The sequence below is a fragment of the Acartia tonsa genome, chromosome 12 (genome assembly GCF_053477335.1).
Source record: "Acartia tonsa isolate MP-2025a chromosome 12, ASM5347733v1, whole genome shotgun sequence".
NCBI lineage: Eukaryota > Metazoa > Arthropoda > Copepoda > Calanoida > Acartiidae > Acartia > Acartia tonsa.
This window is the reverse complement of record NC_137271.1, coordinates 41,424,604-41,449,382: the sequence shown is the minus strand read 5'-3', so window position 1 is coordinate 41,449,382 and position 24,779 is coordinate 41,424,604. Positions and strand designations below refer to the sequence as shown.

The 24,779-nt window shown below is 32.0% G+C and overlaps 2 protein-coding genes across 2 annotated transcripts; one reads left to right on the top strand and one right to left on the bottom strand.

The window, feature by feature from the left end:
* Positions 1-114: 114 nt before the first annotated feature.
* ERp60 (disulfide-isomerase A3) lies at positions 115-7,599 on the top strand. Its single transcript, XM_080179307.1, has 11 exons — positions 115-222; positions 519-671; positions 1,052-1,128; positions 1,779-1,851; positions 2,307-2,429; positions 2,744-2,833; positions 3,292-3,394; positions 3,810-3,952; positions 4,663-4,812; positions 5,683-6,030; positions 6,770-7,599. Exons 1-11 carry the CDS (start codon positions 148-150, stop codon positions 6,899-6,901), a joined length of 1,467 nt encoding a protein of 488 aa, XP_080035433.1. The 5' UTR covers positions 115-147; the 3' UTR covers positions 6,902-7,599.
* Positions 7,600-9,648: 2,049 nt separating this feature from the next.
* On the bottom strand, positions 9,649-18,251 carry LOC145334029 (uncharacterized). The gene is made up of 5 exons (XM_080179306.1): positions 18,149-18,251; positions 16,694-17,545; positions 13,953-15,186; positions 13,219-13,366; positions 9,649-12,003 (listed from the first exon to the last, which is right to left on the bottom strand). Exons 2-5 carry the CDS (start codon positions 17,531-17,533, stop codon positions 10,464-10,466), a joined length of 3,762 nt encoding a protein of 1,253 aa, XP_080035432.1. The 5' UTR covers positions 17,534-17,545; positions 18,149-18,251; the 3' UTR covers positions 9,649-10,463.
* Between the last annotated feature and the right edge of the window lie 6,528 nt (positions 18,252-24,779).

Genomic DNA, 24,779 nt, shown 5'->3' with positions numbered 1-24,779 from the left:
GATTTTTAGTGTATAATGATTTATGAGATATGTTATTAGTTGTTTCTTAGTTATTATTTTTATTCATTTTTAATGTGTTAGGTATTCATTAATACAAACTAAAGGAAATAATCAATTGAAAGAAATATATTTTTTTCAGAGTGAAAAATGTTTGGGCTAGGTTTTATAACTTTGTGTTTGTTGATAGGAATTTCATCGGCGGAAAATGTTGTGGATTTAACGGTAAGATATTCATAATTCGTTATTCAACTGTATAAACTTAAATCATGTGTTTGAAATTTAAAATAATCTCATATAGAGACAAGATTTGAATAACTGGTTTAATACCAACTTTCTCTAATTTTGTTGTATATGAAGTTATTGTCAAATAACTAACTATACTATTACAGTGAATGATTCATTCTGTTATTCCTGGCAAAAACAATCTGCCGAATTTCTCAAATATAATCTTATTATGGCTATTTCATGCACATCCCTAAAGTTTTAATGTCAACTTAAAATTCAACACATTGTTTTAGGATGCCTCCTTCGATGGGGAGCTGGCTTCCATCGACACCGCCTTGGTCATGTTCTACGCCCCCTGGTGTGGTCACTGTAAGAGGTTGAAGCCTGAGTTTGAGAAGTCTGCTGGTGATTTGCTCAGAAATGATCCTCCTGTCACTTTGGCCAAGGTAGGGATATCAACTGCGAATTTCTCCCAACCCAATTTGTAAAGTCAGTAAGTATCTTTTCTTTAAATCGCTTAATTACATATAATATTATAATTTTTGGCATTGATTTATTACACTAATTATTAAAAAGAATAAATTTTAAGTCATTATTTAAAACATATAAATAAATTCTAATGTTAAAAAAAATATTTTAGATAGTTCGTCCTCTATCATTAATTCTATTTAGTAAAGTTAAATTATGATTTCTTATAAAAATAGTGTTAGCATATTTTAAAGTTTCATGTTTCTTTAGTTTAAGTGGCCTATGAAATGGATATTAAACCTCGAAACAAAGTTGAAATATATCTACCTATCTGTAAATTAAATTTATATAATCTTAGGTTGATTGTACTGAGGGTGGTAAGGATTTGTGCAACAAGTTTGAGGTCAGAGGTTACCCAACTCTCAAGATTTTCAGGTAAATTATGTATAAGGTAGAATACCCCTTTTTAACTCTTCTAAATATCCAAATAAGGTTATTTTGTCGTTATTAATATTTAATAAAAATATGCAAATTTGGTAATGAAAACTATAATACTATCTTTTCATTAAAGAGAATGATCCCAATCCACGCTTTATTGATTACACTAATTATTGTTCTACATTATCTGATTACAATAGATTATAAACGTGACATAACACTTGTTAATTTATATTATGGATTAGATTGTTTGTTAAAACTAAAAGATAATTGCTTCAAGATGAAAGGGATTTAATAGTTATTTCTCGTATCGTATTATTAACGGCTTTCCGCGGATATAGAATGTACACTTATAAGATTAAAACTAGTTTTAATCTTATGATTGTACATTTCTATATTCGTAGAAAACTGGATATAATACGATGCTAGACATAGTTTTTTCGTATTGATGAGAACCGGTTCCTATCCACCGGATTCGAATGAATACGAGAAATATTATTATACATATTGCAGAACTATTTGTAAAGTAAACTTCAATTTATTAAATATACCTAAAGATTGTCTTCAAATTCTCTTAAAGTCTTGTTCTTACCTTGGGAAAATGTCGTCAGAAATTAGTTTCTCTTTTAAGAATATTTACTCTTAAGGAATGGAGAGCTGAGTGCTGACTATAATGGACCCAGAGAGGCTGCTGGTATCACAAAGTACATGAGAGCTCAGGTATAGACCCATTAATTTAACAACTTTTGTCCTCTTGTTTGATTAGACTAGGAAAGGATAAATATCAAAATTTTTGGCAATTTTAAATGGAATCAATTTACCTTCTCATGGCCCCGGAGTCTGATAAGTGATGCATTAAATAAAGGGATATTGGCAGTGGCCAGGCCAGTTGCTAAAATACTATTAAGTAAAAGTTATGTGTCAGGGATGTATGTTAATGTTTCACTTTCCAGTTCTTATAATTATTATATTCCCCCCCCCCCCCCCCAACCACATATTTTTTATTCCCCCCCCCCTTAGCAGTGTCAATTTTGCAGAATAATACACCCATGTTATGTGTTCTAAGACATATGTGGCTTTCCTAAATTTTATTTGGGAGGAATGTTGGACGAAATTTGGATTTACTTTGGAAAACGGCTAAGAAAATATATTTCTTTATTTAAACATTGTTTTAGGTTGGCCCTGCTAGCAAGAAGCTTGTAGATGCAGAGGGTGCCAAGGCACAGCTTGCCAAGGATGAAGTTGTTGTGTATTATCTTGGAGCTGATGATACTGAAATGGGCAAAGCTTTCAGCAAGGTACTGGTATTATTACTAATTTTCATTGATAAGATGAGGGACTAATAAATTGAGCAATATTGGAACGAATTACATGGTAACTTGTACCTTATTTATCAATATAACCTAACAAAATTGGATTCAAAGTATATTTTTATTAATGGACAATGAAATATCATTTTACTTTAGAGAATTCTACAAATAACAAAACATTTTGCCTTAGTGTTAAAGCTTTTTGTTAAGCTTTGTCTGAAAAGTCTAACCGGTTTGGCCTTTGTGTTAATGATCATGAAACAAATAAATTGTCAAACATACATTTTATTTTTTTATACCAGGTTGCCGCTAAGTTGAGGGAAAATGTAGCTTTCGCTAACTCTGCTGAGGCCAGCGTTGCTGAAGCTCTAGGTCAGCCTTTGGACGGACAGGTAACATAATTTATAGAGTGGGGGCGATTTAAATTTGATTTAAAAAAAAATAAGTATAGAAAAGAATAAATGTTTGTAAAGGGGTATCTTTTCCAGGGGTTATTTCTCTTGGGTGAGGTAGAGGTATCCTCTTCCCACTTCCCCGTACCTATAAGAATCTTCCCTGAAAACAAGTACCATGTCGGTCCAGCGGTTACAATTCTTAAGCTAGAGACACAAAATTTGCATTACCTATCTTTACCAAACCAGGGGCAGGATTCAACAAATTAATTCCATTTGAATTTGCTGACAATTAGGAATTTTAGTGGCGTAATGTTGGCTTAAAACTTATTTGTTCTGGAACTAAAGGGAAGTGGGGGAGAAAGAATATGGGGAAATTTCACTTAGAATTGTGAGTCTGTATCCTTGTCCCTGAATCAAACTACCTCTGTAAAATACCTAGGTTGATAATATTTTAGATTGTTCTTGTGCGTCCCAAGCATCTGCAGACCAAGCTGGAGGAATCCCAGCTGGTGTACAGCGGCGCTGCTGATAAGGGAGACATCGAGGCCTGGATCATGGGTAAGATACTTATTATTAGTGATGATTCCTAAATTGTTCTTAAAGTTTGCCAAAAGGATTTCCTATCCGGAATTTAAAAACTTTTTATTTTTGTAAAATCAAATTTAACTTACAAATTAAAATGAAAATTTGGCGTTAAAAGGTGAAAAATCAACATGTTAGGTAACTATTGTGTAGATACTATGCTTTCCATATACCTTTTTTACAGTAATGATTCGAGTTGTACGTTTTGATAGAACTCGAAATGCTACATATTGATTTATTTTAGTTTTCCCGGCCTCGGGGTCAACAAAATAAGGGTTTATTCTATAATTTATATATTTTTTTTGATGTGATGATGTGATACGTATATTGTTTATAGATGCAGCTATAAATAAATATTCATATAACAATACGATGACATATGCTTGTTTAGGTAACTATCACGGTCTGGCTGGACACAGGACCCCTGACAACGCCAAGGACTTTGCTGGCAAGTCCGCCGTGGTGGCCTTCTATGGAGTTGATTATGTGAAGAACGTGAAGGGCACCAACTACTGGCGTAACCGTGTTGCTAAGGTAACAGATCTATAGTATAGATGTATATAAAGACAACTACCTCCCTTCCTTTTCAAAGACTTCTTTCGTCTGCTTCTAAATTATTTTATGCTTCTTGGCTGTGTTAATATAAGCGACACAATTTGTTGATATTCAATGACCCATTAGAAAGGTTTCACAAGACGGTTGCAATTGGGAGATAGTTATTTAACCCTTTCTCCTTCTAATGTTATACTCTAATGCTAAGGTACATTCATCTTTTTTTATCAAATTAATTAAGAAATATATTTGGTAATTTCATCGGATTATTATTTCGTGATTTTAGGGAACGGTGATTCGTAGCAAACACAAACTATTTTTGAATTAAGAAAAATTAACTAATGTAATGTTTTTGACTAAATTAACTTACTCATTAATTTGCTTGATTTATTTTCAAATATGGCTGAAACAATCCTTAGACTTCGTTTTAAAAATAAATTGTCTAATCATCACATTACCAAGTTAAAAATCTCTAAAATAAAGAAATTAAATAGTATTAGGTGCTCTTGAGAAAAAAGGGTGGGGGGAGGGGTGCAAGTCGACATCAACTTTCAAGTTTTAAAAAGGTTGAAATATTTAGGGAGTACTTGTTTCAAGGTGATTTAAAACCCTTCCCTGGAAATACATATTGGTCCTTTAGTTAGAAAGATATCTGCCTATTACTTTTATATAATGATAGAAATATTTTTTAGGTGTGCAAAGAGTTCCCCGGCTTTGTCTGCGCCGTGTCCAACAAGGACGACTTTGCTCAAGAGTTGACAGAGTATGGATTTGATTATGTTGCTGGAGATAAACCTGTTGTAGCCGCCAGGGATGCTAAGGGTCTTAAATATAAGATGGAGGTGAGATTTTTAAAAATATTTTAATATTATCTTCTCAGAGGCTTTAATTTGCCGGGTATTTCTCGAGAGATCTTTTTCCTTTAGTTCATTAAAAAAAAAATGGAATTTAAGGGGGGGGGAAGTTTTGACACATTTGCGTAAACAGTGAGTATAGGCTTTATCTTTGGACTGAGAGGATAGGTTATTAGAGATAAAATCATTCTTATATGATGAACTTCCCCCAGATTTAAGATTTTTTGGATAGACCTCCAGGTTCCGGAGCTCCAGGCCTCCAGGTCCTCTCTGTACAGGTAAAAATTATAAAAAATTTTTTTTTTTGAAGAGTTAAAAGTCAACTTATGAAACAAAATATGCATTTTTTTCTTCAAATATGTGAATAACATTCAAAAATATGCATATTTTGTTTCATAAGTTTACTTCTAACTCTTCAAAAAAAAATTTTTTTTTTAATTTTTACCTGTACAGAGAGGACCTGGAGGCCTGGAGCTCTGGAACCTGGAGGCCTATCCAAAAAATCTTAAATCTGGGGGAAGTTCATCATATAAGAATGATTTTATCCCTAATAACCTATCCTCTCAGTCCAAAGATAAAGCCTATACTCACTGTTTACGCAAATGTGTCAAAACTTCCCCCCCCCTTGTTTTATTACCTATTATTATAATTTTTGTAAATGTCATTTTAATTTTGCTGCTTGCATTGCACAATTCTATGCAGAACATGTTATTAACATAAAAGCTCATAAAATATTTTAAAAGTAACTTTAATAATGACTAGGTAGTAAAAAAGTAAGAGTTTAAGAAAGAGTCAGATGAAAATTTCCATACTGTTCTGAATCTTTTAAAATACCATCTTGAAAATAAAATATTATAGGATGAATTCTCCGTTGAAACCTTCAAGACCTTCATGACCCTGTTGGAAGCCGGCGAGGTTGACCCCTACGTCAAATCCGAATCTCTGCCCGACAACTCCAAGACCAACACCAAGGTGGCCGTCGCCAAGAACTTTGACGAGCTGGTGATGAAGAACACCAAGGACGTGCTGATTGAGTTCTACGCCCCGTGGTGCGGACACTGCAAGAAGCTGACACCAATCTACGAGGAGTTGGGAGACAAGATGGCTGCTGAGGAGGTTGAGATTGTCAAGATGGATGCCACAGCTAATGATGTGCCACCACAGTTCAATGTTCGTGGATTCCCCACCCTCTTCTGGCTTCCCAAGGTAAACTTTTTATGATTTTTAGGAAATATGTTTTTTACCTCTACCACCAATTAAATTTTTTCTTTTTTATATGGTCCTTTGAACCTCTAAAACATTGGTCTCCAAAAACAATCTGTGTGTAAAAATTTGATTTTGCCCATCATCGCCGTTTATCGTTTTTTTGCTGCGAGAAAATATCTCGAAACACTTAACCACAGAACGGCTTTCCATGGAAATAAAAATTAAAAAATTCAGTTTAAAATCAGTTTTGTTAGCCCTGAGGTGCCGATGGCTGGCTAACAATACGGGTATTAGAATTAGGATTTTTAATTTAATATTCGTAAAAATAAATCTGTAATTCAATGGTATAAAGGGGGAGGTCATTTTCTAGTAAATTCCGTAAAGGTGTGTGAAGGTGTGTGTGTTATAAGGCCTAAAAATAGTAGTAGAACGATAAGGTGCTCCCTATTGTTCTATTCAATAGGGAATACAAATATATAGAGCACCTTATCGTTCTACTACTATTTTTAGGCCTTATAACACACACACCTTTACGGAATTTACTAGAAAATGACCTCCCCCTTTATGATTTTTCAGCATGGTTAAGAACCGGTTCTAATCCACTGGATATTAATCAGTTTCGATTACATCCCGGGGGGGGGGGGGGGATGGATGGGTGAATTTATGTCTCTGTATTAGATGTGTTGTATTTTTAACTAAATTCTTTTGATTTATAACTAAACAAAAAAACCTTGTTCAGAACACCAAGTCTCCAAAGAGCTACGAGGGTGGCAGAGAAATTGACGACTTCATTAACTACATTGCCGAACACGCCACTGATGAACTCAATGGTTGGGACAGAAAGGGCAAGGTCAAGAAACAGGACCTGTAAAAATCCAGGAATTATTAATCAATTCTGAATAGTTCTGTGCTACAAAGTGCTTGTACTTCAAGACCTGAGACTGTTTTTAAACAAGTGAAATAGCTTTTTTAAAGCAACTATTAATCCATTATTAAAATATTTTATTAACTAACTTTTATGATCTTCAAGTAATGTAGTCTTCGAATTAATTTCAACTTTTGTATGGGTCTGTTAGCTATGTTACTTTATGTGTGCTATTTTTCAAGATTCTCAAAATTATGAAGCATTTCTTGAGAATTAAGATCCTGGTTTTAAAAGAATGTGATCATTTTTAATTTTTCAGTGCTTGTTGACTAAAAAACAAGTTCTTTCATGAATTTACACTTTTTTATTTATTTTATCCACTTAAAAAGTTAACTTTTCTGTTGGGTTTTATTTCTATATTAAGAAAGCACAATATTAATATTCAATTATATTATTAATTCATGAGTACATATTGTAATTGTGCCCATTTTTTGCTTTTTAATTTTTTTATGCATTTTTTATGAAAATGTGATTTGTTAGTGTGATATTATTAAAGCATTTGACAGTTGCTTTTATTACTAAGTAACTTGTCACACATGCTTCTTGTGTATTATGGTATGTACTCTTAATAATGTTACAATTATTACACAAAACCTCTCTTGGTAGATGTGAATTTTTCCAATAAATATTGTTAACTAATAAAACATTTTTTTCAATGCGAAGCAATTGCCGTGTATGTTGGTTAGGGCTGAAAATGTCATTTGCAGAGAATTTAAATACACCTACTATCACATTTTTCATGCAAATCTACTAAAATACTTTTGAAGTAAATTTTTATTTTGCGTTACTTTAGATTGTTGTCATCCTTGTTCTTGTGAAGAGTTTTTCCTTGTAAAAAGATTTGTAGAGTAGACTGACAAACGATTTTTGGACATATCTTTGGTCTTGTATGTTAAAGTATAAATATGCAGAAGTTAAAAAACTGCACATTGCTGAGTAATTGTTAAAACTGCCGTGCTACCGTTACATGTTGATTTTTTAAAGGCCTTGCCCTAGTAAGCCATTAGAGATAGAAAGATAAAATTTTGTATATTGTGTTACTAGTTGCTTGAAGTAACTTATTAGGTTAGCAAAAATTGAATTCGAAAAAGTTTGTTTTGGCACATTTAGAAATCATTCAAAAACTCATCTCTGCACTGAGCAACATTTCGTACTATGTCCGTATGTATGCAGGAATAAGGTATAACCAACAAGCGAAATAAATATTAAATAATATTTGGGGGGCAAATGGAGAGGCCGTCAATTTAATGATATGTTGCCCCCCAACGACAGCTGAAGAACACGCATAGGTTTCGTGATATTTTCCCGAATTAATTTCATTGTTGGTATAAGCTGGTAGGTATGTCTCATTTGATTTGCTGTTCTTATTATTTTACGTTAAAAAGCTTCGCTACTTGCAGATATTATCGTTCTTGTTAGTTATTGAAATTTAAAAAGCTTAAATTTGCATAATTTTATTCTAAAACATTGTCAGATAAAAACGAGTTTAAAAAGAAAAAATGCAACTAAATTAAAAATATATCACAAATAAATAAAACCGCCATAATACGTAAAGAGACATCGAAGAGAAATAAGGGGGGGGGGGGGTTAATGCAACCATCTCGTAATCAGTGAGCAAATGACACTTAGAATTCCAATTTCGATCTGAACTTTTGCATGAGTAATCCTTGGTAGGTCTATTTTCCCTAAATCGAACAAAAAGTTGGAAAAATAACGGCTAGCGGCTCAGCCGTTCAGCCGTTTTTTTGCCTATTTTTAGGGTAAATCCATCATTAATTACTTAGAAATCAACTTTTTAAAACATATTTTTGGTTTAATTCATGTTAAATGATAGCAATAACCAATTCTAAAACTTATAGTACCAACAGCTACCGTCTAGAACCGTTTGATAGCGTTTTGGAGTAGATAAGAGTATTGTGTTGAGAGAGGTTTCGTGACTAATTTGCAATATAGATATCAAAAAAATGGCGAAACAGCTGAGCCGCCAGCCGTTAGCTGTTACTTTTCCAACTTTTTGTTCGATTTAGGGAAAATAGACCTACCAAGGATTACTCATGCAAAATTATAAATGGAAATTCGAATTCTAAGTGCCATTTGCTCACTGATTACGAGATGGTTGCATTAAACCCCCCCCCCCCCCCCTTACAAATATGAAGTACCTCTAGGTATGTGTTTTTAATGAAAAATTTGACAATTAAGAAAATCTAAAAGATTATCTGACTGATATATTCTAATGGCACTCTATTGTTATATACTCTACTATGTGTAGCGCATTACAGACATGCAGACGATGGGAGGTATCCTAGGCTTTTTAGAACATGCTTTGTGATAAAAATTAACTTTATACAGTGTGTTTTTTATGAGAACTTTTTTGAAAGCAATTTTGTCCCACTTATAGTTATCAGAATTAAATGATTAATGGCCTATTTTCTTCCTTTTTTTTAAAACAAGGGGGGGGGGAAGTTTTGACACAATTGCGTAAACAGTGAGTATAGGCTTTATCTTTGGACTGAGAGGATAGGTTATTAGGGATAAAAAAAATTTTTTTTTGAAAAGTTAGAAGTCAACTTATAAAACAAAATATGCATTTTTTTCTTCAAATATTTGAATAACATTCAAAAATATGCATATTTTGTTTCATAAGTTGACTTCTAACTCTTCAAAAAAAATTTATTTTTTAAATTTTACCTGTACAGAGGGGACCAGAAGGCCTGCAGCTCCTGAACTTGGAGGCCTATCAAAAAAATCTTAAAACTTGGGAAAATTTATCATATAAGAATGATTTTATCCATAATAACCTATCCTCTCAGACCAAAGATAAAGCCTATACTCACTGTTTACGCAAATGTGTCAAAACTTCCCCCCCCCCCCTTAATAGAACATTAAAAAAATATTTCAGTTTGCACTTAAAAAGTACAGTAAAATCTAAAATTGAAAACTTAGGTGTCAACATCTAAAATGGTTATAGTGCATTTTTCTTATGCTCAAATCTTCTACTCTTTGCAAGAAAAAAAAATAGATTTTCAGTAGTCGACTTTGGGAGGCCAGTACTCCCTTCCTAGTTAACATGTGGCCTTCAGTTTTGAATTTTAGATTTACTGTACTTTATAAATGAAAATTTAAATATTTTTTTGTTATTTTATTAATTGCCTTAAAAAACGAAGAAAAAAAGTCATTAATCATTAAATTCTGATAACTATAAGTGGGGTAAAATTGCTTTCAAAGAAAATCTCATAAAAAAACACACTGTATAATTATTTACAAAATAAATGGATATAGAATATACGTGGATGTTATGACAGAGTAAAAATTGTCGTCAATTTATGTTGCTTGTTTGGATCAGCACGTTCATCCAGTATGGGGAAGGGGTTGGGGGATAGCCAGCTACAAGTTTTGGTTTATTAGAGTACATGATAATCTGATGTAAGATCCAAGTTATAATAAATCCATTATATAATATAAAATCATCATTGAACAAGTCACTTTACTTTGTTGCTAATCATTATTTTCAATTTGTTATTTTCACAGGGATCATTTCAAAAATTGGATCAAAACATTTAATGTTTTCATTATGTATTATCATTGCAAACTTTGGATTTGCTTCAGCAATTAGATTCCTGCATTTCAATAAGAATTCGGAGTCATAGTTGTTGTTGTTCGCAAGGACTATAAAGTTTTGGGCAGAATCAAGACATGTTAACTCCCTGGTACTATAATTTTCTCCAACAACCAGAATCATACCTGGAACTTGTAGTACTTCAGTAAAAACTTCTTTGTGTTCCTTATTAGAATCACCTGATTCTAAATAGTGAGGATGTACATTTATCAATTCAGAAATGTTATCATTTAATTCTACACATATGTCTGCAATGTCTTCAAAATAATAACTTGACGTTAAAATAACAGTGCTCCCCTCCAGAATTTCTGTTAAATATTTCTTTACAGCCATTCTGATAAGAATTGAGTCAGGCAATCTTCCATCTCTGATACAACTGTAACACTTCGGCTTTGAAGATCCAAAATGTATGTAGGAGGGAAGGTCATCCACTGGTGTAGTTCTATAAACATTATCTATTGCTTCAATTGCCCCTTCGTGTATAACAAGGGAAAATTTTGGTTTAGCTTTCATAATAGTGTTTCTCGTATACCTTGTGTTTCTTATATGATTAATACCAGAATTATCAGCAAACAGTACAAGATTGTTTATTTTATTCTGAAGAAAAATTTCAATGGAATCTACAACTAACACAGATCCTTCTCTTTCTAATGCCTGCTTATCAATATCATCATTGTTCTTAAAATGATAAACATTTCTTTGATGGGAAAACTTTTTGCATAGATATTGAAACATTCTCTCTGTATTTGTTCCCTTTAAAAATACAATAGTTTCTTCAGGCTTGTCATGGAAAAATTTGTTTATTACGGCTGATGACAAGGTAACACTACTAAACTTACACTTGTTTTGGTATGAGTAAACATTTACTCCTGGCTCTATTCGGATGAAGTTATGAAGGTCTGGATCCTTTTGTAACCCATAACTACAGCTTAGATTTCTGACTTCTGTTTTTTCTTCACAAATAAGAATTAGAAAAGACATTGTTCTGAGTATCATATTTCTTACATCTCTGTTAGCCATTTTATTTGTGCAAACTATGATATTTCTTGCTTGTGCACCACTAAAAGAATCAATGTCAGTTATCAGAAACCCGTTGGGATTCTTCAGATACTCTTCTACTTCATTGACATAGTGCTCATCCTGCTCTGAGAGACCACTCCACCGACGGTTTGGAAGATAGACAATATTCCTATTTGAATTTGATAAGAACCTTTTCAGTTGTGTGTATAGAAAATCTACACCATCAACTATATCTGTCAAAATGACTACAGGTTCATTGGTTGGAGTTCTGGAAAAATATTTATCTATTGCTGCCTCAATCAAACTTAATTGGTCAAATTGCTGGTATTGATTAAGATAGTATCTGATATCAGATCCCGCTACAGTCTTCTCAGGAGTTACACAATTGATGTTTAGTGTTTTCTTCTGTGGACTAAATAGATATGAAATATCATTATGTCAGTTTACAAACATAATTTTCAAAAAAAGTTAATAACAAACGAATGGACAGATGGAAGACGCCCATATGATATTGTCTTATTTGATTTATGATTAGGCTTGGTTAGACAATTCAAAAATTGTAAGAACCATCAGGGAGTAAGGGATGGGAAAATGTGAAATTAATTCAATTTAAGAGATTTCGCTGAAAGGCCATGAAATCCAAATGTATACAGAAAATTTGAAGATAATTGTAAAGAGTGTGTAAATCAAATCTAGAAAACTATAAAATAAGAAAAAAGTTCTAAGAAAAAAGCATTAATTTAAAAATTAGATTATCAGTATATCAGACTGACGCAACCATTCTGTAATTAATTACTATACTAGAAAAATCGTTTTTGAACTAGTTCACCCCATAATCCTATATTTTAAAATGCCACTAAATACAAGAATTTAAGGGTTCTTAGATTGATTGTTTATTACACAAATATCAAAATAAAGTTTTTATCTATGAAATGACATTTTTTTGGAGAAAAAAAATTGTTAATATCAGCCATCTCATAACAAATTTTTATGTCTGCTATATTAAAACTAACTCAACAAGTTAATAGAATAATGCGCTAGTACCCAAAATCAGTCAGAACCTGCTAAATTCTTGCACATTCCCTTTAAGCCAGTACCCAAAGTCTGAGACTCCTAAAAATTGAATATTCGATTCATTGTCCCCTCCCTTACTCCCTGAAGAACCATGAATCTAGCCCAACTTTAGCCTAATTTCATATTAACTTACTCAGACAGAAGGATGGACGGACATACAAACTTTCATACGAGTAGGGGCGTATGTCTATAATTGTATTGTCCTAGATTGATGAGACAATTTTAAAACTTTAAAGACCCTTCTTCAAGCAATGCTGTAGTCAAAGTTAGAAGTTTTTCTTAACTTATGAATAGAAAAATGTTCAGAAATACAAATTGTTGGGAGGCAGATGCTCGTTTGTGTTCTGAATTTTTGTTAACATACTTCGACAAATCAATTGATTTTCAGCCATACTAAAGTTGAAAATAAGATCTGCAGATAGACAGACAAACTTTGGTGACTGAAGCATTATATGAAAGGTGATAAAGCACCAATAAAATGAATTGGTGGACGAAGTGAAAATTATTTGCCTTTTTTTCCAATAGGCATTACAACTATTATATGTGTGCCGACCTGCTTATCTGTGTGCTGAGATCATCTGGAGATTTACCAACAAAACTAGACACTCTTGCAAGCTTTTCAGTATTGCGCATGTTGTATTCAAGATTTATTTGTTCAGCATTATACTTCTCTTTTATTTCTGATGACCATTTGATGAGACCTAGAAAGAAAAGACTAATGAGAACAAGATTGTTTTTTTATTTGAAAACTTAGGAATTTGGAAATAGAAAAAGTTATATCTGTCATCTACCTCTCCAACTCTGAGGTCAAGAAGTGACTCTTAATAAAATATTAACAAAGATGAAATAGCTAAATTTGATTATGATATTTAATGATAAGCAGATGTGATTGGACAGCACATGTATTGTTATCATTTTGAAATTTGTGATAATCATTTCAATATAAGTAATTGGAGGAAGAATAGTATTTCATACCCAATTCCTTGTTGGTTAATACTAAAGGCAAGTTTTCGGCTAGTGGATATTGGCCTACAGCCAATAGAATCTTCTTCCAATATGTTAATCTTATAGTAAAAATAAAAGTTGCACTCTATCAAAAGTTTCCCATCCTTTATCCCTGTACTGTACATTGTGCCGCTTGTTGTTAGGAAATTTTGTTGTGCACAGGGTCAGTAAAGTAAATAGGTTATAAATGATGTATTTCTGTCAAGGGTAATTGGGTCAAATTAATTCAAGCTTAATACAAAGAATATAACAAAAGTTTCATATTACAAAAATTATGTTTACCTTTGCTGATAGTATATGTAAATACTTTAAGTGTGACACACACTGAGGCACAATGTTGAAAGAAGTCAGCTTCAGTACTTTTTTCAATGTATAGTTCATCTATGAAGACAAAATCATATTTGTTGTTTCTCAAATAGCTCTCCAGAATTGAACACATTTCAACACGTTTGAATTTAAGAGTAGATTCATCTTGTGCGCTTTCACCAGATTTGGACATGGCAGTCCGCCAGTTGATGAATTTTGAAAGGTCATAACAACTAATTACTTTAATGTTTTCATATTGATCAAAATCAGATTTTGCCATTATATCCATTACTGAAATATTTTCAAGTTCACAAAGTGTTGTATCCCTTTCAAGTAGTCTGGTAAGATTGATAAATGCAATATTCTTATCTATGTTCGCCTCAGCACAACGTTTTGCTCTTTCCTTCAAGACAAAGGTCTTGCCTGTTCCAAAATCCCCTTCAATGATTAAATATGGAGAATTTGACATAACAGCATGCAATTGCCTTGGATTCAGCATGTAGCTCAGGTGCTGTTCCTCTTTTAGTTGCTCTGCAAGCTCCTTCATTATTTGTTCATCAGAATATTCTGGATGATTAGTCCTGATATCATTTTCTAAATCAATAGCTTTTCTCTTTGTATCATTTTCTCCAGTTAAAGCATTTTGATCAGCCACAAGCTGCTCTGCTGTTTTCAGATTATAATCAATTGGATCAACAATAAGATTTGACTTTCCAGCAGCAATTTGAATAGACATAAATCCAATGATTCCTGCTATCAAATTATCATATTCTTTTACTTCTGAGCTTGATTTGTTCTGTAAAAAAATTTCCATCCATGGTTTCAAATCCTCTAACTGTTCACTGCCTATAATAAACTTACTACAATTACCACATGGTGCAAGTGTATTATTGACATCATATTCTTTCAAATTTGGCAGACAGGCAGCTTTAACGAATTTCCATTCAGAGGTTATGAGGTACCCAAAAACCTTTCTGAAAATATCTAATCGTTTTTTCGTTTGTTTTGAAGCTTCTGCAAGTCTATCAAGTGTATCGCCCTTTTTTACTTCAATATTGATGACAGTTTTGGTATCTTTTAACACAATTAGTTGGTCCCACTCAACTGTTAAAACATTTACTTTGGAAAACAACAATTTTCGCCTGTAGAAAATTGCCCTCTTCTCATCTGGAGTATCATCAAGCACTTTAATGCCATCTTCATTTACAATCTATATTATTAAAATACATACAGTCATTAATTTTATCTTATATCATAAAAAAAATATTGTAACAGCAAGACATTCAGTTCACTTTGATAAAAATTAAATAAACTTTAAGGAATTACTGACAGACAATTGAAAAAAAAACAATATATACAATAATTGGTTCAGAAACAAAAAAATATCATTCAATCATTAAGACTGACAACGGGATGGACAGATGGACGGGAAAAATGTGTAATAGAAAAGCTTCACTACAAATAATGTAGACTTAACAATTACAAAAAATATAATAATACTATTATAGGCTTCTAAGGAAAGTATTTAAAGGAACCCTGTAAGAAATACAATGCTCCAACTGCTGATAGACTGCCACAAGTAGACCAATTTCCTCAAATTTGAAGCCTTCAGCTTCAATACTAAAAAGTTATGAGCATTTCAAAGTGCAAATTTTAGGTATATGAAAATTTTGAAAGTTTTCCATTGCTCTTGATAGAAATTATAACAGTAAATTACGTCGCCTAGTCACAAAATTATAGGCTTATCTTCAGTAGAAAATTAGGTTGCTGCCAGTAACAGATTATATTTTTACAATAAAAATACCACATTTCATAGTCAAAATCTCTGAAAAAAATAATTTGTTTGTAAGTGTAAATTGTAGCGGAAACAAATAAAACTTATACAAGCTCAGCTGTGATTGGTTGTTTAGCTGATTCAGCCTTCTGATTAGCTGGAACAACGGTAAAACGCAAGTTAAATTTAAATTTTATACGATTTTGACTGTAACAATGGGTATTTTTATTGTAGAAATATAATTAGTTACTGGCAACCTAAATATATAAAGCTTATAACTAGGGTTGGGCCGGATACTTTTTTGGCCATATACCGGATACCGGATATCCGTCTGATTTCAAACGCCGGATATCCGGCTAGCGCCGGAAATCCGTCAAATATCCGGTTATCCGGCCAAATTACCGGATATCCGGCCGGATAACCGGCCAAATTACCAGATACTAAAGTAGTAAAAAAAAATTTCTTCAGAAATCTTATATAAATTTACATAAAGTTAAACTTGTTCAGAAAAAATGTTCTTCTAGCTTCAATAATAAGAAAATTATAGCCATTTAAAATTTTAAAAAGCAGAGATTTTTGGTGTAAAGTATAAAAAAGTATAGAGCCGGATATCCGGCCGGATAGTTTCAATATCCGGTATCCGGCTGGATATTGAAAATGGCCGGATATCCGGCCCAACCCTACTTATAACTTTATTTCTAGGCTATGTAGTTTAATTTACAAATTTCCATCATGAGCAATGAAAATCTTTAAAAAAATTCATGTACATAAATTGTCATTTTAAAATGCCTACAACCTTTTTGTTATCAAAACTGAAATCTTAAAATTCTCGGTATTTGGGTATTGGGTCTACTTGTGGCAGTCTTTCAGCGGTTAGATTAATGTATTTCTTGCAGGGTTTCTTTATCATAAAAATCATTATTTATAAACTTTTGTATCTAACCTTTAGGACAAATGTCAACATTTCAGGTTCCAAACAAATTTGATTTTGTTTTAAACAAACTTGTATTTTGGATAATTTGTCATCAATTTCTTTCCCTTTTTCTTTGATGATTTCTAATAGTTTTTCTAATATTTCCTTTTCCCTTTTAAAAAATTCATGTATATGAATTAACTTAGCAACTGTACTGTGAATATTTTCTCCTTCATCTGTAAGTATTTCCAAAATTTCTTCTTCATGTTTGTTAAGTGGAGGAAATTTCTCAGGATTCAGTTTTTTTTTCTTGTCACCCTTCTGTAGTTTCTTTCTTAACAATTCTGCCTCAGCTAACTTTTCATAAAAACAATTCTTAGAATTAAATCCTTTTACAACGCAAGCATCTGTATCTTTGCTAATATTATGTAGTGCATTTGTAATTTGGTGGTGCAATACATCTTCTATATGATATGCTTTAAATCCTCCTCTTTTTTCACCTAAGTGTACATCTAAGAGCGCTGGCTTCTCTGGTAATGGAACTTGATTAGGTAAGGATATAATTTTAGTATTGTCAAATGAGTATTCCGCCAGATTTTCTTTTAGTTCATTAATTTTTGCTTGCATCGTAGTGTTTTCACGATTGTTAGCAGCACGGATAAAGTTGACTGCTTGCAATGAAAGATTATGTTTTCTCTGAAATTCTTCAGCATTTGAGATATCACGATCTGTTAGCTGATGTACACCGAGATTGTGACTACAGCTACATAATCTTGTATTGTCAGTAATTACAGGGGTCTTTTCCTTCTCTATGTCAAGAGGAGTGTGCTTTGATCTGCCATTTGTTGGGTTTGCTTCCGTCCTCTCCATAGTGAGCACAATCTACAAACAATTTTAAAATCAAATTTTAGAAAGAAGGCGTCTTAACTTTTTTGCTTTTTATTTAGAATAGCTAGTCGGTGTTTTTAGAAACTAATAGATGTAAAATGGTCCATAGAATTTAAATATGCAATCGGTTTTTTTTGTAGACCTCTTATTTTTGAAGTAATTTAAGTTTAAAAAAAAAAATAATTTAGTCGGTTTTAAGGTACTAAAATGCAACAAAATAAAAGAAGAAAATTGCCAGTATGAACAAAAATAGTAAGATCTTTAATTTGACACCTTACTTTTTTAATTCTGTTGAGTAATTATTTTGAAAAAATCAATTTTTTTAACCTCGGTTTATTCAAAACTTTAAACCTAATTATTTTCTCACACAGGCATAAAAAATATGTGTTTATATATGACTTTAAAATTTTATTTAAGTCGTTCTTGCAGTCGTTTATTTATATAGGATGCGACTAGCTTTATTGATGAATTAAATTTGCTTCTCATTTTTTTTCTCCGATTAATGAGCTAGACTATATGTATCATTGTAGACACCTTTTAATATTTTTCTGCTTTGCTTCTTATGGATATTGTGATCCTGGTAAAATAGTATTATACCTGGAAATCAATTCAATTTGTCACAGCTCATGCATCACATTGTTTAATGTTTATACCTGAAAAATGAGAAGAGTTATTTATACGCATCGTATTGTAGTAATGAGAGACTGACGACCATAGGGGAAGCTTCGCTCCTCCTACTAATGATATGTGTTTTTGTTTATACTACTCTCTAATTCCCAATGTCCGTCCGTCCGTCTGTCCGAAATTAATGAATTGGGGGAAATGTGATTTTCTCGGCTCCTATAAAAGATAGAAGGCTGAAGCTTTTTGATAACATTCCCATTATTAAGGAGCACAATGAACTATAAAACATCAATGGCGGTTGGACTGCTTTTTAGCAGATTTTAGGTTTTTTCTATATTTTCCAAATTTTTTCCATATCTTTGGTGTTTATTTTATTAAATTTCCCATCGTTTGAAGAAAACAACGATGGAGGTCAGACTGCCTTTTTGCAGGTTTTTGGCTATTTTTACATTTTTCACATTTTCCCCCCATATCTTTGGTGTTTATGGTCCGATTTTCGAAATTTTTTCAGTCAAATATATCAAAATTAAATTTCCTGTCGTTTGGAGAAAACAACAATGACGGTCAGTCTGCCTTTTTTGCAGGTTTTTGGCTAATTTTATATTTTTATCCAATTTTTAAAACTTTTTTGCATTAACAGTTTCAAAATATTATTTCCTATTGTTATGTGCATCTAGTATGTAATTTACTTTCACCGTCTTCATCATAAAAATAAAACAAGGTTTCGTGTTTATTTTCTCCAATAAATCTATTCTTGATTTTAATAAATACACTTCAAATCTACTTGTACGTATTCCCATCAACAATTTTTTGTGCTTCGCTACTTATGGATGTTGTCATCCTTGTTTAAAGTTTTTCTGGCAATTCAAATAAAAAAAAAATCTTTGATTGTCAAAAACGGTCCCAGGACAAACGCAGGAGTCCCAAATGTTGGAGTGTGAATTTAATTAACCTAAAATAACCTATTTTAAACTATCTAATAGGATTTTAAATGTCTAACCCCTGTGGCGGGGGCTTATTTGCATATTAATATCTTAACCTGTATAGAAATACTTAATTAAGTTAATATTTTAACACTCTGCGTTTGTCCACTCCGACGTTTGGGACTCCTGCGTTTGTCCTGGAACTTCAAGATCACCATTAAGGAATATATATATAATATTGTTCACCATATAGATATTATTTAAACAAATAACAAGATACTAACTAATACAAAATGAAAAAAAAAATCAGTTTGGCTTCGAAACCGATTATTAGCCGCTGGATTATAACCGGTTCTCGGACGTACAGAAAATCATACATTATATTATATAAATTTTCCACGAATAATAAAATAAAAATAACAAAAATCAGTTTGTTAGCCTAGGCCCTCTTGTGGCTTACAAAACTGGTTTTAATCTTATAATTTTTCATTTTAATATACGCGGATAGCTTTCCACGATGCGTTAAATAACTGATATATATGATTGACTCACATGTGAATCAGCTGATAACTAAAAAGAGTTTACTTTACTAGTTACTACCCATGTAGATTAGTTAGATACTAAAACAAGCTCTTAAACGGCCTTATGTTTATTATACACATTTTTGTCTGCTGGGTGTTTCTATTTTGTCCACGAAAACACAAATTTCAGATTTTGAAGTCGAATTTTAATATTTTTCTCTTGCTTCAAATCAAATTTCAAATTTGAGTCACCAAAAATGCTAAACTAATTTTTGCTCTAGAAGAATCAATTTTTGGAGTTAGAAAGTGCTTAATACCTCATTTTAATCGCCTGGCATTGCTTTATAATATACAGGTAATGACTTGGTTGTTTATAGAACAGCTGACTAAAAAATCGAGGTTTTGTGATAAACCCACTTTTGTTGTTGCTCCATAAATGATATTTTTTTTCCTAATTTTTTTGGCTGTAAAGAAGCTTTATATATTCATATAACATCCACCTAAATTTGACTTTTGGTATTTTATTTATAACATCACCAGAGGGAATTGAATTTTGGAAAAAAAATATCAATTTATATTTTACACTGCTATGCATTGTTCTTGTTCTTGTTTCTAAAAAAAATTTATATTATTAAAAAGAGAATTATTTAATGCTTCTATAGGTATGTTAATCATTTTTCTAGGCTAAATATAACTATAATTACACCATTTTAAAGTTAGACATCATAACATATTAACACAATTATTGAAGTGGTCTGTATTATTAAGCTGGCAACTCTTAAAACAGCTGCATTTCATTATCCTATTATATAAAGAAGTAATCTTTTTTGTCTTCAGCTTAAGATTTTGACAATTACAGTACCTATTGAGTTCTGTGTTTTATGGATGCTTCCTATAGGACCCTGGATAGTTTTGGAATTTTGAAAAAAATATCAATTTATATTTTACACTGCTATGCATTGTTCTCATTCTTGTTTCTAAAAAATATTTTTATAATTAAAAAGAGAATTATTTAATGCTTCTATAGGTATGTTAATCATTTTTCTAGTCTAAATATAACTATAATTTCAGCATTTTTTAAACATCATTATATTCAAGTTATTGTAATTTTTAAATAAAATATCAATATCAAGAACTATTGGAACAATTTTTACCATGCAAAACAAGGTGTTATAAAGTGTAGGATCCCTCACAATATCTATCTGTCTGTCTATAATGCATTACACATGTAATGCTAATAGAGAGGATGCTATAAGAGTGCTCTTATAATGTGAACTTCTCATAATTGAATGGGCTTCCTGAAACCAGAGACCATAAAGTTGGCCTAGTCACTACAAGGGGGAGTGCAGGAGTATCCAGGGGGAGGTGCTTGTAAAAGGGTAATTTTTTATCCTATATATTATATATTATGGGGGGTATACCCAGCCTTTTAAATTTTTCTTAATAGGAGTAAAGAAAATCCTTAAAACTTACAAATCTAGGAATCAAACTAGCACCCCAACCAATAATCGGTTCCATGCCAAATGTAGGAGTGGAAAAACATTGAAAGGACAAATGCATGAGTCCCAAACGTCAGAGTGGAACAAACGCAGGAGTGGGACAAACGTTGGAGTGGACAAACGCAGGATTTTTGGGACAAACGTCGGAGTAGACAAACAAAGGAGTCCCAAACTTTTTTTTCAATTTTGAATTTTTTTTATACAAACACAGCCCCCCCTACCTTCGTCCCGTTACTTTTCTTAGTTAGGTTAGGTTAGGATATAGGCTAGGGGGCTGAGCCCTGCAGCCATAGTCATTATTTTGTAGACAGGGGTATAAAAAATTTCAAAATTGTAATATTATTAAAATAGTAGACACTCTTAGGTTTTATTTAAGCAATGTCCACTCCAATGTTTTCCACTCCGACGTTTGTCCACCTTGATGTTTGTCCACTCTGACCTTTGTCCCATTCTTACGTTTGTCCACTCCGATGTTTGGGACTCCTGCATTTGTCCACTCCGATTTTTGGGACTCCAATGTTTGAGGTAGAACCCCAATAAGTAAATCTCAATAAAACTTGATAAAATTATGCAAAATATCAAAGTATTCAATCCCTGAATTTCAACCATCTATCTTGAATAGGAGTAGAGAAAATCATGAAAACTGGAATTGTAGGAATCGATATAGCCCACCCCAGTTTTTTGGCAAATCCTAATGAAACTTGATGAAAATATAGAGTATTGATAGAGAAAGAGAATATTCAATCCATGAAAATTTAAGCCTTCTATCTTTTATAGAAGCCAAGAAAATCTCGTTTTCCCCTTTCTGTCTCAGACAGACAGACATACCAATAGACAGACATACAGATGAATGGACAGACAATGGACGGACAAATATTTTGAATTATAGAGTAGCTTCACTACTAAAAAACTAAATAGGATAATTGTTGTACACAAATTGATTTCAATATGTTTTAAATGAGCTAACATAATCAAGGACGTCCAAGCTTTTTGATTTGGGGGGGAAGGGGGGGGGGGAAATTGAAATATCTAAATTTGGGCATCCCCATGTTTATTTTGTGGGGTAATCTTTATATAAAAAAGGCAAGGACGTCAAAGCTTTTTATATTTTTTTTTTTGGGGGGGGGGGGGAGAGGGGAAGATTAAAAAATTAAAAATTTAAAAATTATGGGGTTGCCCCAAATTAATTAATAACCCTAAACCCCCTAACCCCCCCCCCCTCCCCCATGGGACATCCCTTTACATAAAGTAATGATTATAAAGTTGCCAAGTACCTTACTGCTACAAAAATCATCTTCCAACATTTAAGATTAATTCTAAAACGCCTGAATTAACAATAAGAGCTAACCATGGTGTGGATATACACATCCTAATTGTAAAAATGTTTTGCTTTTTAAAATTGTAAATCAATTATTCAGGAATCATTTTACTTTGTTTGTTTGCTAGCAGCTGCGCTCCAAGCATCTAGGAGCTCTGTAATTAAAGGAGTAAGGAAATTAGTAAAATAGCCTCATACTTTACCGAAATCTTAAGCTACAGACAAAAAAGCTTTATATAACATGTATTAATTTGTAAAACTGCAAATGATAAAATATGACCTATTTTTTTCTCTTTAAAAATTCTCTTTAAACACCTCCCCCTTTTTATATAAAGATGCTAATTTCCCCCTAACCCCAAGAGGATATAAGCAGTAAAAAACCCCGCAGGGGGCACAATTTTCTAACACTTCTTTCTTATTTAGTCTTTTAAAAGGATTCAAAATGCATTGACATATATATATTTTTTTTTAACTCTTATTTTATACATCTTAATTGGAACTGATGATCTATTTTTATAGAGAAACATATGTATTCCATCAATAAAAAGTTAAAAAATTAAGTGTGTTTATACATATAATAATTACTATATATAATAGGATAATGAAATGCAGCTGTTTTAAGGGTTGCCAGCTTAATAATACAGACCAATTCAATAATTGTGTTAATATGTTAAGATGTCTAACTTTAAAATGGTGTAATTATAGTTATATTTAGCCTAGAAAAATGATAAACATACCTATAGAAGCGTTAAATAATTCTCTTTTTTATAATATAAATTTTTTTTAGAAACAAGAACAAGAACAATGCATAGCAGTGTAAAATATAAATTGATATTTTTTTTCCAAAATTCAATTCCCTCTGGTGATGTTATAAATAAAATACCAAAAGTCAAATTTAGGTGGATGTTATATGAATATATAAAGCTTCTTTACAGCCAAAAAAATTAGGAAAAAAAATATCATTTATGGAGCAACAACAAAAGTGGGTTTATCACAAAACCTCGATTTTTTAGTCAGCTGTTCTATAAACAACCAAGTCATTATCTGTATATTATAAAGCAATGCCAGGCGATTAAAATGAGGTATTAAGCACTTTCTAACTCCAAAAATTGATTCTTCTAGAGCAAAAATTAGTTTAGCATTTTTGGTGACTCAAATTTGAAATTTGATTTGAAGCAAGAGAAAAATATTAAAAACACATACTTTTTTCTATCTAAGAGGCAAATTAATGGTATCAATATATTCGCAAATGTCTCATATACAGTTTAATACACTTTTAAGTCCATTTTTTTGGGGGCTTTGAGTGAATGTCGAATAAGGTTGATTTCTAGCCAATCATTTTTAAGTAGATTTAAGTAAATCTTAAAGGATTCGAAATTTTATGAACTTAATCACCTGCAAAAATTTTTTGAAATGGACTATAGAATACTTTTCATATATGAAAATATGCAGCAGTGATTGAACACTGAGAATTTACATAAAAGCTCTGAAGTAGCAAAGCTACTCTGCTGAATACTTTGTCTGTCCGTCCGTCCATTTTGATATTGGGTAAATGAAACTTTTCTTGTCAACATTCTTATTACTCTCTGACATATAGATATATTTTTATGATCTTCCTCTCTTTTTTTTATGGCAAAGAACATTTGCTTATAATTCCCTGCCTGTTTGTCAATCCATGACTTTTTTGTGCTTTGCTACTTATGGATGTTGTCACCCTTGTTTATTGGCCTTTTAAAAAAACAATATAAGGATAAGAATGTATATAATAAAGTCCTAATAATGTCAGTATGTCTCTAAAAATTATCCTGTATATAAGTAGTTTATCAAAAAATTTACTAAATTTGTTTCGAAATTATAATTTATAATTCTGATTATTCAGTTCTGACACTCTACAAGGGTTAATGTTCGTTTGACTTACCGTTTCCAGGCTTCGCTTTTATGGATGTTGTCATCCTTGTTGTTCAAAGTTCAGGCTATCTTATTGAGAAAAAAAGGCTCTTCAAAATATTGTAAACTAAATCATATATGTTGGTGGGTGGGAGAACCCTTCACCTCACCCATTTCTGGGGAAAATGAGGATTTTTTTTCATGATTGGGGGGATTCGCCTCACACCTTCCCCTTATTAGTTAATGTTTATTATTACAAAAAAATGGAGAGATCGTACGATCTGTAGCTATATTTACCTGAAGAGTAGAGCCCAATCGGATCATAAGTTTTCGTGATCTTAATCTTCAGACGGACAGATATCGTTGTACTTTATATAATATATTTACATCTGTGACCGTTTTTGGTCTTATTAATTCTTTAGTTTTAAATTTTAATTAAACAAATTATATAACAAA